General features: G+C 43.3%; 1 protein-coding gene across 1 annotated transcript; it reads right to left on the reverse strand.

Annotated features, from left to right (window-relative positions):
* Window positions 1–4,492: 4,492 nt before the first annotated feature.
* On the reverse strand, window positions 4,493–9,859 carry LOC120238125 (5-hydroxytryptamine receptor 3C-like). The gene is made up of 9 exons (XM_039241720.1): window positions 9,793–9,859; window positions 8,319–8,485; window positions 7,857–7,901; window positions 6,826–6,935; window positions 6,232–6,401; window positions 5,758–5,918; window positions 5,238–5,442; window positions 4,813–5,028; window positions 4,493–4,695 (listed from the first exon to the last, which is right to left on the reverse strand). Exons 1-9 carry the CDS (start codon window positions 9,857–9,859, stop codon window positions 4,493–4,495), a joined length of 1,344 nt encoding a protein of 447 aa, XP_039097651.1.
* Window positions 9,860–15,426: the final 5,567 nt, after the last annotated feature.

A 15,426-nucleotide genomic window follows, 5' to 3' on the forward strand; every position in this document is an offset into this window, starting at 1 on the left:
TGCATTGGTGATGTTCTTTCAGAGACCAGAAGTTTGTTAAATAACTTGTAATACAATATCAAGACAAGTGTTGTAAAAGTATTACCTATTTTAAAGTTTATAGGGCATTGTTTTATAACTAAATGGGTAAACTCATATCTCTTATATGGCATGTATTACATATATAGTAATTCTAGCAATAACTTTTCTGCAACTTGTAATTTTGTCCTTTTTAATTCTATATTAACACCAATTCTTTTTTAGAGGAAGGCAATATGTATGGGTGAGTAAACTAGTGTCTGTGATCAAAATCATTTGGAAGATTCTGTTCTAAACACTTTGAGTGGATTATAAATATTTACCCTCACAATTCCTAAATATTACACAATAGCATCAAAATAATCAATATGAGGCTCTCTTTCCAATTTCTCACCTTGCTCATCCAAAGATCCTGGCTACTCAGATCTACTTCTATAAATGCAGTGCCTATCTATCATGTTTCATCCCAACCTCCCTTTAGGAATACATCAGTATGGATCCCAGGACACATCTCCTCATTATGTGATCATCCATTTCTCAGCCAGCACAGATGTCACTTTTTCAGAGAGGCCTTCCTAGAACATCCTGTTAATCTGTGTGTCATTCTCTGTCCTGTTTCACTCTTTATTTTTTTTAATGTTTTATTTCTGAGAGAGAGAGAGACAGCATGAGCAGGGGAGGGTCAGAGAGAGAGGAGACACAGAATCTGAAACAGGCTCCAGGCTCTGAGCTGGCTGTCAGGACAGAGCCCAACGCAGGGCTCGAACCCACGAACCGTGAGATCATGACCTAAGCCGAAGTCAGACGCTTAACCGACTGAGCCACCCAGGTGTCCCAAGTCCTATTTCACTCTTTATTTTCTTCAGAGCAATTATCAGTGTATGAAATCATCAGTTTGTTACTTTAGAAGATTAACCTTCTCCTGTCTGTCTTGTTTATCCCCAACACTTAAATATCTATTACATAAATAAGCACTTAGTAAAGATTGAATAAATGAATGAATGAATGCTTTACTTGTTTCATTCATTCCATGTTGCTGTTCTGGGGACCAGATGGTCCATAGGGGCAGAAGCTCTCATTTGAGCCTGATGGCCTGCTCCGTTTATAGGAGCTCCACCTACCCTCTGATCAGCAGGGGTTATCAGCTACCCCATTCTGTGTTTTCATCTTTAATTGCAGAAAGCGAAACAGGGCTGCTATTCTTCATTGTACTCCCCTGAGCTCCTCCATGGGAAACTGTCCAAGGCTCTGGGAACTACTTATCTTAGGTATACTGTCTCAATTCCCATCTCCTAATAAGGATCTCTGAACTGACCTGACTGGCAAATGTTTCATATAGTTAGAGGTGGTGGAAACTATGTCTGACTTGAAGTTGTGGGTGATTTCCAACTCAAGGAAGCATGCAGAGCTGACATGGGAGTCATGAGTGGGGAGCTGCAGTCCATGGGCCCCTGGTGGGTCATATGATGGAAGAGATTCAGGGACAGACATTAATGAAAACTGAATATATGGAGCCAGGAGTCAGAGTCAGGGAGATGGCGGCATGGAGCAGGGGAATAAGAGGGAAGTGATGGGCACAAAGAATTTTGCGGTGGGGCTATTTATTTTTTGTTATTGTTTAGCAACTTTATTGAGATATAATTTACATACCATCAAATTCACTTAGTAGAGTGTACAGTTCAATGGTTTTTACTATACTTATGGAGTTAGGCAGTTACCACCAATTTACTTTTAGGACATTTTTATCATCCCCCAAAGAAATACTGTACCCATTAGTGTCATTCCTTATTTACCTGTCCCTTCCTCCACCAAGTCCTGGCAACCTCTAATCTACTTCCTGTCTCTATAGATTAGCATATTCTGGATATTTCATTTAAGTGGAATTACATAATATGTGGTCTCTTGTAACTGACTTTTATATAGCATTATGTTTTCAAGGTGTATCCATGTTGTAGCATGTCTGAGTGCTTCGTTCCTTTTTATAACCAAATAATAATAATATTCCATTGTGTGGATATATGAAACTTTATTCATTGCTTAATAGACAGTTGGGTTGTTTTAGCTATTTTGAATAATGTTGCTATGAACATTGTGTACAAGTTTTTTTTTTTAATGTTTTATTTATTTCTAGGAGAGAGAGAGAGACGGCGTGAGCAGGGGAGGGTCAGAGAGAGAGGGAGTCACAGACTGAAACAGGCTCCAGGCTCTGAGCTGATATATGAAACTTTATTCATTGCTTAATAGACAGTTGGGTTGTTTTAGCTATTTTGAATAATGTTGCTATGAACATTGTGTACAAGTTTTTTTTTTAATGTTTTATTTATTTCTAGGTGAGAGAGAGAGACAGCGTGAGCAGGGGAGGGTCAGAGAGAGAGGGAGTCACAGACTGAAACAGGCTCCAGGCTCTGAGCTGGCAGTCAGCACAGAGCCCGACGCGGGGCTCGAACCCACGAACTGCGAGATCATGACCTAAGCGAAAGTCAGACGCTCAACCGACTAAGCCACCCAGGCGCCCCATGTGTACAAGTTTTTGTGTGGACATATGTTTTCATTTCTCCTGGGCATGTATCTAGGAGTGGAATTGCTGGGTTATAGCGTAATTCTATGTTTAACACTTTGAGGAGCTGATGAATGGTTTCCCAAGCACCTGCACTATTATGCATTCTAATGTGGGGCTATTTCTGGTAGATGATTTTATGAGTTTTTTTTCTGGACACCTGAGCCATCTGAGTACCATGAGAATGAGTGTGTTGTGATTCTGCCTGGAATCCACCGTTCAACTACTGCTGCACAAACGCCTGGGCCCCTGAGGCCCAACCTGCTTTGATTCTGCCCGCATGTAACTCCAGAGGTTTATTGTGATTAGATAGTCCCTGCAAGTCCTCCATCTGTTCATATATTAGTCATCCTTCAGAGCCCAAGTCAACACTGTCTCCTCCACTAGCTCAGTGGTTTCAACTCTGGCTCTGTATTAGAATCTCATGGGGAGCTTTCAAGTATACCAACTCCAGGGCCCACACCAAACGTTCTGATTTCATTGGTCTGAGAGAAGGCCTGGGGGCTAGGATTATTTAAAAGTCTCTTCAGATGATTCTAATGTGCAGACAGGATCGAGAACCATTGCTCTGGCTAGAAGAATCCTTCTTCTCTTAACTTTAGAGCAGTTTCTTTCTTTTTTTTTTTAATCTTTATCTCTTTTTTTAAGTTTGTTTATTTATTTATTTGGAGAGAGAGAGAGGGAGAGAGAGAGTGTGTGTGCAAGCAGGGGAGGGGCAGAGACGGAGACAGAGGGAATCCCAATCAGGCTTCGCACTGTCAGTGCTGAGCCTGATGTGGGGCTTGATCTCACGAACTGCAAGATCATGACTTGAGCTGATACCAAGAGTCGGACGCTTAACTGACTGAGCCAGCCAGGCGCCCCACGACAGTTTCTTTTTAACGGCACTCACCAAAACTTTAAAAACACATTCTATATTTAATTGAAATTATTTTACATATGCATTTTATTTCTCCAGCTGGGCCACAAGCCCTTTGAGCTTTAAGTCATCCTCAAGTGTCCGTTTGTCAAGGGACATTTGTTTATAGCACCACCTATGCTCTGCCTGGTTCTATTGTGGAATAATGCATAGGAACCAGCCAGGTAGGGAGTTATCATGAAGCCTCCCCTGGCCACCCACCTAAACTTGCAATCTCCTCCCCCATTTCCCATTCTTCCTTACCTAATTTGCTTCCCCGCCTTGGCACTGAGCATATACTCTATGTTTCACATATTTATCTTCTTTATTGTCAGTCTCCACACACCCTCAAGGTAAGCTCCGTGAGGGCAGTGATTATTGTCAGTTTGGCTCACTGCTGTATCTTCAACACTCAGAACAGTGCCTAGCACATGGTAGGTGCTCAATAAATGTTTATTAAAAGAATAAATTACTATGTTAGCCTATATTTAAAAAGAAGTTTAACCCCTTTCCTCTATTCCAGTCTATGAGTTATTATAAAGCCATCCTTTTCCACTGACAATTATATTTCTAACATAAACATGTATATTCTGAATTCTTATGTTTCAGAAATATAGTCCTATTTTTAAAAAAAAATTTAACGTTTATTTATTATTTAGAGACAGAGATATAGAGCATGAGTAGGGGAGGGTCAGAGAGAGAGGGAGACACAGAATCTGAAGCAGGCTTCAGGCTCTGAGCTGTCAGCCCAGAGCCCGATGCAGGGCTCGAACTCATGAAGTGTGAGAACATGACCTGAGCTGAAGTCGGACGCTTAACCGACTGAGCCACCCAGGTGCCCAAATATAGTCCTATTTCTAAGAGACGCTGCAGAGGTTTATTTAAGCCCTGGAGCCAGGTTCCTGGCATATTTGGGACTGTGTATGCAAATTGGAGCAGAGGAATGGACTCTGCAATGGTCAGTTGAAGCTGAGGAAACCTGAACACTAAGTTGCTCTTGCACGATTAGAATTCAGCTCCTAGGTGTTCCAGAGGATGATGACTGTGATAATGGAGGAGGCCAAGAAGAACAGATAGAGGCGGAAGAGGAAGGTGTCCATCATGTGGCTGAACTGCACCCACAAGTCAGCTAGCTGGGTGCTTGTCAATCCTGAGTCCCCATTCAGCTCTGCCTCTCTGGACCCCAGCTCCTTCCCTACCAGCTGCCCTGGCTCCTTCAGTCCTGTGGAGAAGACAGAGACTCACCTATAAAGTGGGAAGGAGACAAGATTGGGGAAGTGGTAACTGGGGACTCTATATACCCAGTGTAGAGAGTATGGGTAGTGCAGATTTTCCTTACCAGGCAGGTGAGTGGGCATGAGGCCTGGGCCGGTATTCTCCTTCTGGAGTGCAGTGGGGCAGGACTTCCATGGGGTGGTGCAGTGGAGGAGCAGAGAGTAGAGCCACCGAGGCATGGGTGGGGGCTGGGTGGTGGCCATGTGCAGCAGGTAGGTGATGAAGATGGTCTCCAGCAGGCTGACCACCATCAGGGACAGACACAGGGCAAAGTAGACACCTGGGATAGGGGTAAGGATCATGCATGATTGAGGCCCAGAAGAACCACCAATCCCCCCTTTTCTCCGTCACAAACAGAGCCCTTTCTGAGATGACTGCTTTCTCCTTTCTGCCTTAGCTGCCTTGGCACATCTAGCCAGTGTACCTGCCTACCCTGCCTCCTTTCCACCCCCCCCCCCCCACTTTCCAATGGTGAGGAAGTGGGCATACTGATGAGGGGAGTGCCACTAGCTGGAAGTAGTTTATTCATCATGAGCAGGAAGACATTGTATCCCAGCAAAAGTGTTATCTTGAATGGGGCACAATTCTCGCTTTCTGCTGGCAGATAGAAGCTGAGGGCGTCAATGGAAATCAGAAAACTGCTGGGCACCAGAAGGTTTATGACGTAGAGGCTGGGCCTGCGCCTGATGGCCACCTAGGGGGAGGAGAGAGCAGAGAACCAAGTGAAGCTAGGACTGAAGGGGAACAGGGATGATTCCAGCCCCTTCCTTCCTTAATGTTCTCAATCCAACAGGGGCTCTTTCTGGGGCTGGATGAGAAGCGGCTTTCACATGACTAAAAGACTTTCCCATACCTACCAAAGAAGACTTATGCCAGTGCTTGCAGGCTCAGAAAGGGAAATTGTTTGGGGGGACTTGGGAGAGGGGAAGGAGTGAGAAGCTCTGTGACTTAAGAAGGTCTGATGAGGGAGGTAAGGGCGACAGACACATCTCACAGTCTCTGGGCTTACATAGAACATGATCTGGTCGAAAAGACTGGAGCCCACAGACATCTTTGGGGTGGCCTTGTTGATGCCCAGGAGCTCCCATTCCCCTTGTGTGCGGACGATGTCACGTGACGTGTCTGCTATCTCCCACACTTCCTTTTCCATGCCCAGCAACATATTTTCCACTGCAGGGGAGACAAACATTCATTCAACACTCTGTTTAGCACCTGCTCTGTGCAGGGCTCAGAGAAATGAACTAGAAAACTGTAGTGACTCTTTCTGGTTGCCCCATAACATGGCTTGCTCACTCCTCAGTTTCCTCTTTTCAATTTTGGGCTTTCTCAGAAGTCTTATCTCCTCCTAGGGTTAAAACCCCCACCCCACACCCACACTCCCCTTTTTAGACATTACAAAGAATAAATTTGCCTGTGTGTGCTGTTTTGTTGTCCACTGGTTGATCTCATTTTATCCCATCCCAGAACCTTCACTGCAACTCACCTGTGTAGAGGAAAGAGCTAAAGGTGAGTGTGCAATTCTGCTGGTCAAAGGGGAAGTAGAATATGTCCAGGTTACAGATGCTGGTCACCCGCATTGGTTTATTATACACAATGTGACCGTCATTAGTCAGATATGCAGAGAGGCCTTCTGGGGTCTGATCCACATCCATGCTAAGTGACAGAAGGGGAGAGAGGCAGATGTTCTGGGTTTCACATCAACTTAAGTTTCTCTTTCTCTCTTTTAGAGTAGGTTCCATGCTCAGCATGGAGCCAATGTGGGGCTCGATCCCATAACCCCGGGATCATGACCTGAGCCAAAATCAAGAGTAGAACGCTTAGCTGATTGAGCCACCCAAGCGCTCCAGCTTACGTTTCTCTCTTAAGGTGGGGCTTCCCAATGTTACTCATTGTGGCCATTCCGCCATCTTTCCTGCCTACCACTTTTTTATTTTTGTGGGAGAAGTTGGTGAGCCATGAGTGTGCTTCTCTCTGAAATAACTTTTGGTGGCCCCCAGAATTGGTTTGCCCTACACCGTCCTGGCCTGCTACTTGCAGAAGGATCTCTGCTCCAGTATTCCTTAGCCCCGGCACCCACGATTCCACGATGAAGATGTCTGGGAGCCACAGGTTCTCAGTTGTCACAGCGAGTTTACTGATAGCACCACATTTTTCTGGATCCCAGCTGATGAATGGGTTAGTCCAGATCTAGAGCACAGAGCACAGAAGGTTGGTTATGGCTGATACCTGGAGCTAGTTTATGTCAGCATCTACCCTTCCATTCCTTTTAATATATATATTCATATGTATGGATTTTCCCCCTAAATGTATATACTACAGGCATAGGATAAAACTTTAACCATTCCAGAAAGTATAATATAAAAAACAAGCTTCTCCTTTCTCAATTCACTCCAACTCCGTTCATATCCCCAACTCAATCTCCTTTTTAACAGTTTCTTGGGTATCTTTCCAGAAAATAATATATATTCCAGCATTCATTTTTATTTACACAAATAAACTTATACTTTGCACATTGTTATGCATGTTGCTTTTTTTTTTTTAATTTCTTTTAAATTCTGATTCTTTTTCTCTTCCTGGTAATAAGGTCCCCCTTCTCTAGCTAACAAAGTCTTGGCTTTTCACCTCCTACTCAAGGGAAATCTTTATTATTTATTTTATTTTTATTTTTGAGAGAGAGAGAGCTTGAGTGAGCAAAGGGCAGAGAGAGGGGGAAAAAGAGTGGAGCCTGGCATAGGGCTCGAGCTCACAAACCAAACTGAGATCATGACCTGAGCTGAAGTCAGATGCTTAACCAGCTGAACCACCCAACCACACCACACCTTCAATCCCACCCACCCCCCCATCCCCACCACACACACACTCAAGGGAAACCTTAAGCTGGGTACTGGATACCTTTGGGCCCTGAAGCTTATTGCACCACCACCCCGCTTCCTATATTTTCCATTGATACCTTTCAAAGTTCTTTGGCAGCTCAAAAAGCTATTTGTCATCATCATGGGCCCTATTTTGGTTGGACTTATCTATTCCCTCTGACACTGCCAAATGTGATTTTTGCAAACAAGGCCAGAAAAAAGGGAAAGAAAAGAGAACAAAGCTGGAGTTACATACCAACTTTAACCACAGAAATGATGTCAGCAGCTGAAGTTGTGCATCCTGACAAAAAATGTCCCCATTCAGAATGATTAATGTCCTGAGATTAGGTCTCAGTCTATCTCTTGCCTTTGTTTCCTACATGGTCCCATGTGTCAGCTTTCAGTCACTGGTCTCTAAAAAAAGGTAAGCCCAAAAAATGCAGGTTGCATGGCAAATGTAGGCGGAGAAACCAGCATGGGGCCCATTGGAAATATGCTTTCTTCTCTGCCTATAGGGGCAGAACTCCGAACAAATGTTCCCTGCAGAAATGTCACTGCAGTGTTCCCCTTCATGTCTCTCCAGCCCATAGGATGGACATCTAACCTGTAGGGCATTCGAGGACTGATTGCTCACCAGTGGACCAGTGCAAGGTTGGGTTACCAGGGTGAAGACTCCTTGTTCCCTACTAGCAGCCTATGGAAAGAACGTAGAACTCACCACGTCCAGGATGGCAGACACAGTGAAGGAGATGTTGACCTGAGTGGGGATGCTGTAGTTGATGACTGGACGGAAATCCTTCTGGCTAAATATAGTCTGGAAGACAGCAGGGTCCACCCCATGCCGGTCAAAGCCTGAGCAGTTGATGGTGAAAGTGTCTGACCTTCCTGCAGAGAGCAGAGACCCCGTGAGGTGGGATAGGGCTTTTGTGTTTCCTAAGTGAGAGGAGTACCAGCACTGAGGCCTGAGAACCTCTCTGCAGAGAAAGAAAACATGGACATGGCTTGAGGCACGTGAGCCCCTCTTTCTCAGCCAAGACTTACAAAGGCCAAGCCCTTCCTGCCAGGTTTGGGGAGGATGTGCTGGTCTGGTAGGCAAATAGTGGAAGTTGATGTGGTGAGCTGAACCTGGGCCCAGCCCTTTCTTCCTGTGCTTTGCTCCCATAGAAAGCCCACTCAAATTCATATGCAAACAGCCTCTCTGGGGAGTCCTATGCTTCCTGTTAGTCCCAACCCTGAAGTTTTGGCTTTTGTCTGACCATACATTTTTCTTTCGAGCTCTATTATGATTCATTCTCATAGTCACCGAATAAAATTTCCCTAATAAAATTTCTTAATTTCCTCTTCCCACTTTTACATTTTCCCATTTCCTGTAAGGAAAAGTTTAGAAAGAAGTAAATCATAAGTACATCATGACTGTGATGTAAAATACGTGGGGACTTAACGTTGCACTAATGTGAATTTATCAGCTACCTACTATGTGCTGTGCTCTGTGCCCTTCTCCAATTCAGCGACTTCCTCAAAGATCTGGGGGAGCCATTTTCATCATCACTATTTTGAGACGATTTCATTGATCATCTGCTGTGTGCTTGTTGGAGATGTACAGTGAAATGTAAAAGCCCTTCGGCCCCCTTCACCTGCATCCCAGCCCCAGATGACTGTGGTTATTCCTGTAACTACAGCCCAGCAAGTTCTTTCTCGTGCCTCATCCATTACCTCCCCATATCAGCTAACTCATAAGGTGCATCTCCAAACCAAAAAGAAACATATCCCAGGGGAAGAAAGTGTTGCCCTTTCCCCTCCACATCACCTCCTCTGCAATATCTTCCTGAGTGAGATGGGAAAGGAACTATGTTATTGCCAATAGGACCCACATCATTCTGTTCAGAGTTATTATATCTTGGTAGAAAGGAAAAGTTGGGCACTATAAAGGGGTGGGATTTGGAGAGGTGATAAATGGAAGGATAGACAGTTTAGTAGATGCCTAGGCAGGCAAATGAGAGAGGGGTTGTGTATACTGATACGTGAAATGGGTTTTTCATCGGTTTCCAAGGAAGCCAAAACATAGATACTACAGAGAAAGGAAATGTTTAACCCAGCTATTTTAGATGCTCTCTAGTTCTGAAGAATGAGAGGGTTTCTGGATTTTATCCAGAACAGCATTTCCATCTTGCCCTGTTCTTGCCCCATCTTACCTGGAAGCAGAAGGTTGACAGTGAGGTAGAGGAGGAATCTCCCCCCTGCAGGCCAACCCCTTTCCATCCTCCTCTTCTGGACTCTTCTCTGGGGACTCAACAAGAGCCCCCAAACCCTTGAGCTTAAAGGAGTTCAGACCACACCTTGGTTCCTGGTTTTGAATAGTGCGCATGACAGGTAACCACTCCCTGGTGAGAGGCTGTGGCCAGAGAGGTCACAGCAGAGTGTCCTGCTTTGCCCCTGTGTAAGTATGCCTTCCGGGCTCCAGGCTGGGGGGAAGTAAGACCAAAACCAGGGGAAAAGCACCTGTTTAGCAGGATGAATGGTTTGAAATCTGAGTTCCAAGTATCATTCAGAAAATGGAGTGACTTGAGAGATGGGCTAGGTAAGGCCATGGATAAAGGTCTCATCAGGTCCTCCTGGAAGTAACTTGTGCCTCAGGGAAAGTGCATGGACCACTCAGAAGGGGGTGTGGTGGAGATGCCTGCTAATTTTGGGAGATGAGAACAAGTAACTATTTTGTTGCAGACTTGGAAACATATCCTTTACCCACTTATGGACATTTGGAATTAATGTCAATATTTAGCTAAAAATATGGAAAGAGTAAGCTCCTTTTTATGGGACAGAATCCTGGCTAACATATGACCGTCCCCATGGCCATCACAGCTAGTATGATCTGCACCATCCCTTTGTTTGCACTCTTGGGGCAGTTTATTTTTTTTAATTTTTATTATATATATATATTTTTTCTTAAATAGTTTATTGTCAAGTTGGTTTCCATATAACACCCAGTGCTCATCCCCACAAGTGCCCTCCTCCATGCCCATCACCCCCCTCCCCTCTCCTCCACCCCTATCAGCCCTCAGTTTGTTCTCAGCATTCAAGAGTCTCTCATGGTTTGGGGCGCCTGGGTGGCTTAGTCGGTTAAGCGTCCGACTTTCGCTTAGGTCATGATCTCGCGGTTCGTGGGTTCGAGCCCCGCGTCGGGCTCTGTGCTGACTGCCAGCTCAGAGCCTGGAGCCAATTTCAGAGTCTGTATCTCCCTCTCTCTCTGACCCTCCCCTGCTCACGCTGTCTCTCTCTCTCTCTCTCCTAGAAATAAAATATATATGTATATATATAAAAGAGTCTCTCATGATTTGCCTCCCTCCCCAACTATTTTTCCCCTTCTTCTCCCCCATGGTGCTCCGTTAAGTTCCTCCTAATCCACCTATACGTGCAAACATGTGGTATCTGTCCTTCTCTGCCTGACTTATTTTGCTCAGCATAACACCCTCAAGTTCCATCCACATTGCTGCACATGGCCAGATTTCATTCTTTCTCATTGTGGGGCAGTTTCTTTAAAACGTTTCCTCTGCCTGGTTTATCCCTAGTCTAATTCTTCATTTTGCCATTCTCCTAAAACAGAGCTCTCCTGCTCATGCTTCCTTACCCTAATGTCTCTAAAGCCCTGCAACCCTGGAGCCATGCAGGAATGTGTGAGTAAAAAATCATTTTATGAACTTTTTGAAAATACTTGCACTCCTGCCCACCCACCCCTATGGAACGGTATGTATATATTTATTTAAAAACCCTTTTTTTAATGCTTATTTGTTTTTGAGAGAGTGAGAGGCCAAGCATGAGTGGGGGAGGGGCAGAGAGAAACAGAGAGACAGAATCCGAAGCAGGCTCCAGGTCCTGAGCTGTTCATAGGAGAGCCCCATGCGGGGCTCAAACCCACAAACCATGAGATCATGACCTGAGTGGAAGTCGAATTTGGAAGCTTAATCACCTGAGCCACCCAGGGCCCCAGGGTATATGTATATTTAAAAGCTCCCCGGGATGGTTCTGATTCAAACTCACTTCATTGAAAACCTTTGGGCTGGGCTGTGTTACCATACCACAAACATGATACTGATATAGATATAGTCAAAATATAGAGCTTTATGCTGTCCTTTTTTTTTTTTTTAAGTTTTATTTATTTATTTTGAGAGAGAGGATCCCAAGCAGGCTCCACTCTGTCAGCACGGAACCCCATGATGTGGGTCTCAATCTCACAAATTGTGAGGCCATGACTTGAGCTAAATCAAAAGTTGGACACTTAACCAACTGGCTACCCAGGTAGCCAACAACCCTTATGTTGTCTTTTTATAGCTATAACCGCCTTCTTCCCTCTCTATTTCCCTCCACCCCACTGACTGGCAACCATTAATTTGTTCTCCATTTCTATAGTTTTGTCATTTCAAGAAATTTATAGAAATCAAATTGCCCAGAATAAATCTTTTGGGACTGGTTTTTTTCCTCCTCAGTGTAATTCGCTGGAGATCTGCCCAGATTATGATATGTATCAGTATGCACTCCTCTTTACTACCCACTGGTATTCTGTGGTGGGAATGTCCCACAATTTGTTCAACCAATCACTTGTTGAAGGACTTCTGAGTTTTAAAGGAAAATACTTTTTCTTCTACTTTACTCACAACATTTCTGATGCCAAATTGTTGGCTTTTCCTTTACAACAAGTAATTCTGACACTAACCGCCCAGAGTTAGTGCATAACCCCGTGGATTGAGGGGTAGTCCCACAAGACTGACCCCCCACTTCAGATGCCAATCGCAAGTCAGGGCCTCCTGAACTTCTGACTGACAATAAATTGGGGATTCCCATAGTGCCCTCCTCAGATTCAATAATTTGCTATAACAGCTCATGAACTCATGGAAACATTTACTTCTCTTTACTGTCTGAAAGGATGTAATAAAGGATACAGATGAACAGCCAGAGGAAAAGGTACACAGGGCAGGATCTGGAAGGGTCCTAAGAGCAGGGCTTAGTGGAGTTTCAGCAGTTAATGTGTCACCAATCTGGAAGGTCTCCAAACTCCATAGTTTAAGGATTTTTTATGGAGGCTTCATCATGTAGACATGATCAATTTAACTCAATCTTCTTAAAGAATGGGAATTGGGGCTGAGAATTCTAAGCTTCTGATTGTGGCTTGGTCTTCCTGGTGACCAGTCCCCATCCTGAAGCTACCCAGGAGGCCATCACGAGTCACCTCATTAGAACAAAAGATGCTCCTCTTATCTAGGAAATTGCAAGAGATTTATAAACTCTGTGTCGGGAACTGGGAGCAGAGACCAAATATATATTTCTTCACAGAGTTGTTTGCAATTTTTGTCTATTATACATAAAGCTGTTATAAACATTTGTCTACAGGTTTTTGTGTGAACATAAGTCTTCTGGAATAAATACTCAGTAGCACAATTGCTAGATTGTAAGGTATTTGCATGTATAGTTTCTAAAGAAACTGCAATACTCGTTTCCAGAGTGGCAGTACCATTTTACATTCCTGCCCACAATGTATGAACAATCCAGTTTCTCTGCATTTTTAAGGGGTTAGAACTTTGGATAAGGAAGGATTTCTTAAAATAGAACTCTAAAATCACAAAGGAAAAGATTGATAAATTCAGCAATTAAAAAATTGTTAGGCTTATTTTCAATAAAGGGCACTAAATGTGAAAAGTCAAATCATAAACTGGGAAAATATCTTTGCAACACATATAACTGAAAAAAGAATAGTAGAAAATATACAAAACATACATATAAATGCATAACAATGATTAAAAAAAAAGCCCAATCAGAAAAATGGACTACATAAATTGACACTTTATAGAAGAAGAAACACAAACAGCCAACAAACAATGAGAAGATATTCACATAAATACAGAGAATAAACTGCTGGTTGCCAGAGGGGGTAGCTGTGGAGGGATGGGCAAAATGAGTGACGGGGAGTGGAAGTTACAGCCTTTAGGTGTGGAATGACTAAGTCACAGGGATGAGAGGCACAGCATAGGGAATACAGTATTGTAACAGTGTTGTTTGGTGACAGATGGTAGCTACATTGGTAGTGGGCACAGCATAATGTGTTGAGTGTCAAATCACTATGTGGTACACCTAAAACTGATGTAACAGGGTGTGTCAGCTATACTTGAGTTAAAAAGAAATAAGAAGGGACACCTGGGTGGCTCAGTTGGTTGAACAACTGACTTTGGCTCAGGTCATGATCTCGAGGCTACTTCCTCAGGCTCTGTGCTGACAGCTTGGAGCCTGGAGCCTGCTTCGGATTCTGTGTCTCCCTCTCTCTCTGTCCCTCCCCCACTTATGTTCTCTCTTTGTCTCTCAAAAATAAATAAACATTTTAAAAAAAAGAAGAAAATAAACACTGAGATGTGAGAAGTTTGTGAAGATACCCCTGGATACTGCTAATGAAAGGAGAGAGTGGGAAGCTAGTAGAAATGACAATCTGAGAAGTTATAAGCATAATCAAACATTTGAGGTGAGTAGTATATCCAGGGCCAATGATCTGGTTTTTACACAGTTCATACATTTCCAAGGCATACTCGTTTTTTTTAAGTTTTTAAAAATTTTTTATTTATTTTGAGACAGACAGAGTGAAAGCAAGGGAGGAGCAGAGAGAGAGAGGGAGAAACAGAATCTGAAACAGGCCCCAGGCTCTGAGCTGTTAGCACAGAACCCAATGCGGGGTTCGAACCCACAAACTGCGAGATCATGACCTAAGCCAAAGTCAGCCGCTTAACCAACTGAGCCACCCAGGCAACCCTACAATGCATACTCTTAACAGAGGTTTACCATAGAAACTGGAGGAAGATGAAGTAAAGGTATTATCACAAAGGCTGCTATTTGTATATATGTTAAGTGGGAGAAAGGATATCAGAAGCCAGAAGCACCCCCTCTGAAATTGTGAAATACTCCTAACATTCCTGATACATGTCTAGACTAGTACTGGCTTAAAATGTTTTGCTTCGTTTTTAGGTTGTGTTTTAAACCACAAGGCTCACCTCAACTCTAACATATGAACAGGATGTTCTTTTGCAAAGGATATTGCCAGTTTTAATGGTCTTGGCACTGAAAACCCAAAGTCACATTTCTATGAGGGAAAAATTGCCAAATGGCATCTAGAGAAATATAAATGTGGAGATGGGAAAGGAAAAAGAAATGATGCAAAAGTCATCTTAAGAAATTGGGAATTCCTCAAAGATATGGCAAACTCTTCATTTTACATTTTTGACAAAAGTCAATGACAGTTTCTGAGTGAGAATTATGTTCGAAGTAATGGCAGGAAGGAAACACAAGAGAATCTACAAGCAGAAATGTCTCTGTCGGTGCCTTTAATTAATGTCTTTAAGAACCCAAAGATAGCTGATGCATAAAAATGGGTAGCTAATTTCCCACATTACAATGGAAAAATAAAATAAAATATACCAGGATGGGATAAAGGCATTACACCTAGAAGTAGTAAAATGCTGATTCTTGGTTGGCTGGCATTCACTCATACGTTTAATCATTCAGCAAATCTATATTAAGCACCAATGGTATGTCAGGCATAATGCTAGATACTGAGTTATAAAAATGAATGAGACATTGTACTTGACCTTCATGAAGACACATTCTCTTAGGGGAGGCAGAAATGTAAATAAATCTCTGAAATGTATTCATCTAATTGAAATATAATTCAGAAATATGTCTTTGGTATTCTTTTACCTCCTGCTTCAATTTCTGTCTCTCCTCAGGGCCAGCTATTAGAATCTTCCCCAGGATTATATCAACCTATGAAGGTGTGAAGTATTATTAATAAAGAC

Source organism: Hyaena hyaena, unplaced genomic scaffold (assembly GCF_003009895.1).
Source record: "Hyaena hyaena isolate Hyena2069 unplaced genomic scaffold, ASM300989v1 scaffold_199, whole genome shotgun sequence".
In the NCBI taxonomy this organism is placed as follows: domain Eukaryota; kingdom Metazoa; phylum Chordata; class Mammalia; order Carnivora; family Hyaenidae; genus Hyaena; species Hyaena hyaena.

Coding starts and splice junctions, on each gene's coding strand:
- LOC120238125 (XM_039241720.1), bottom strand. CDS start 9,859: ATGGAAAGGGGTTGGCCTGCAGGGGGGAGATTCCTCCTCTACCTCACT. Junction 8,486..9,792: donor TGTCAACCTTCTGCTTCCAG/GTAAGATGGGGC, acceptor TGCTCTCTGCAG/GAAGGTCAGACACTTTCACC. Junction 5,443..5,757: donor TCGACCAGATCATGTTCTAT/GTAAGCCCAGAG, acceptor TCCTCCCCCTAG/GTGGCCATCAGGCGCAGGCC.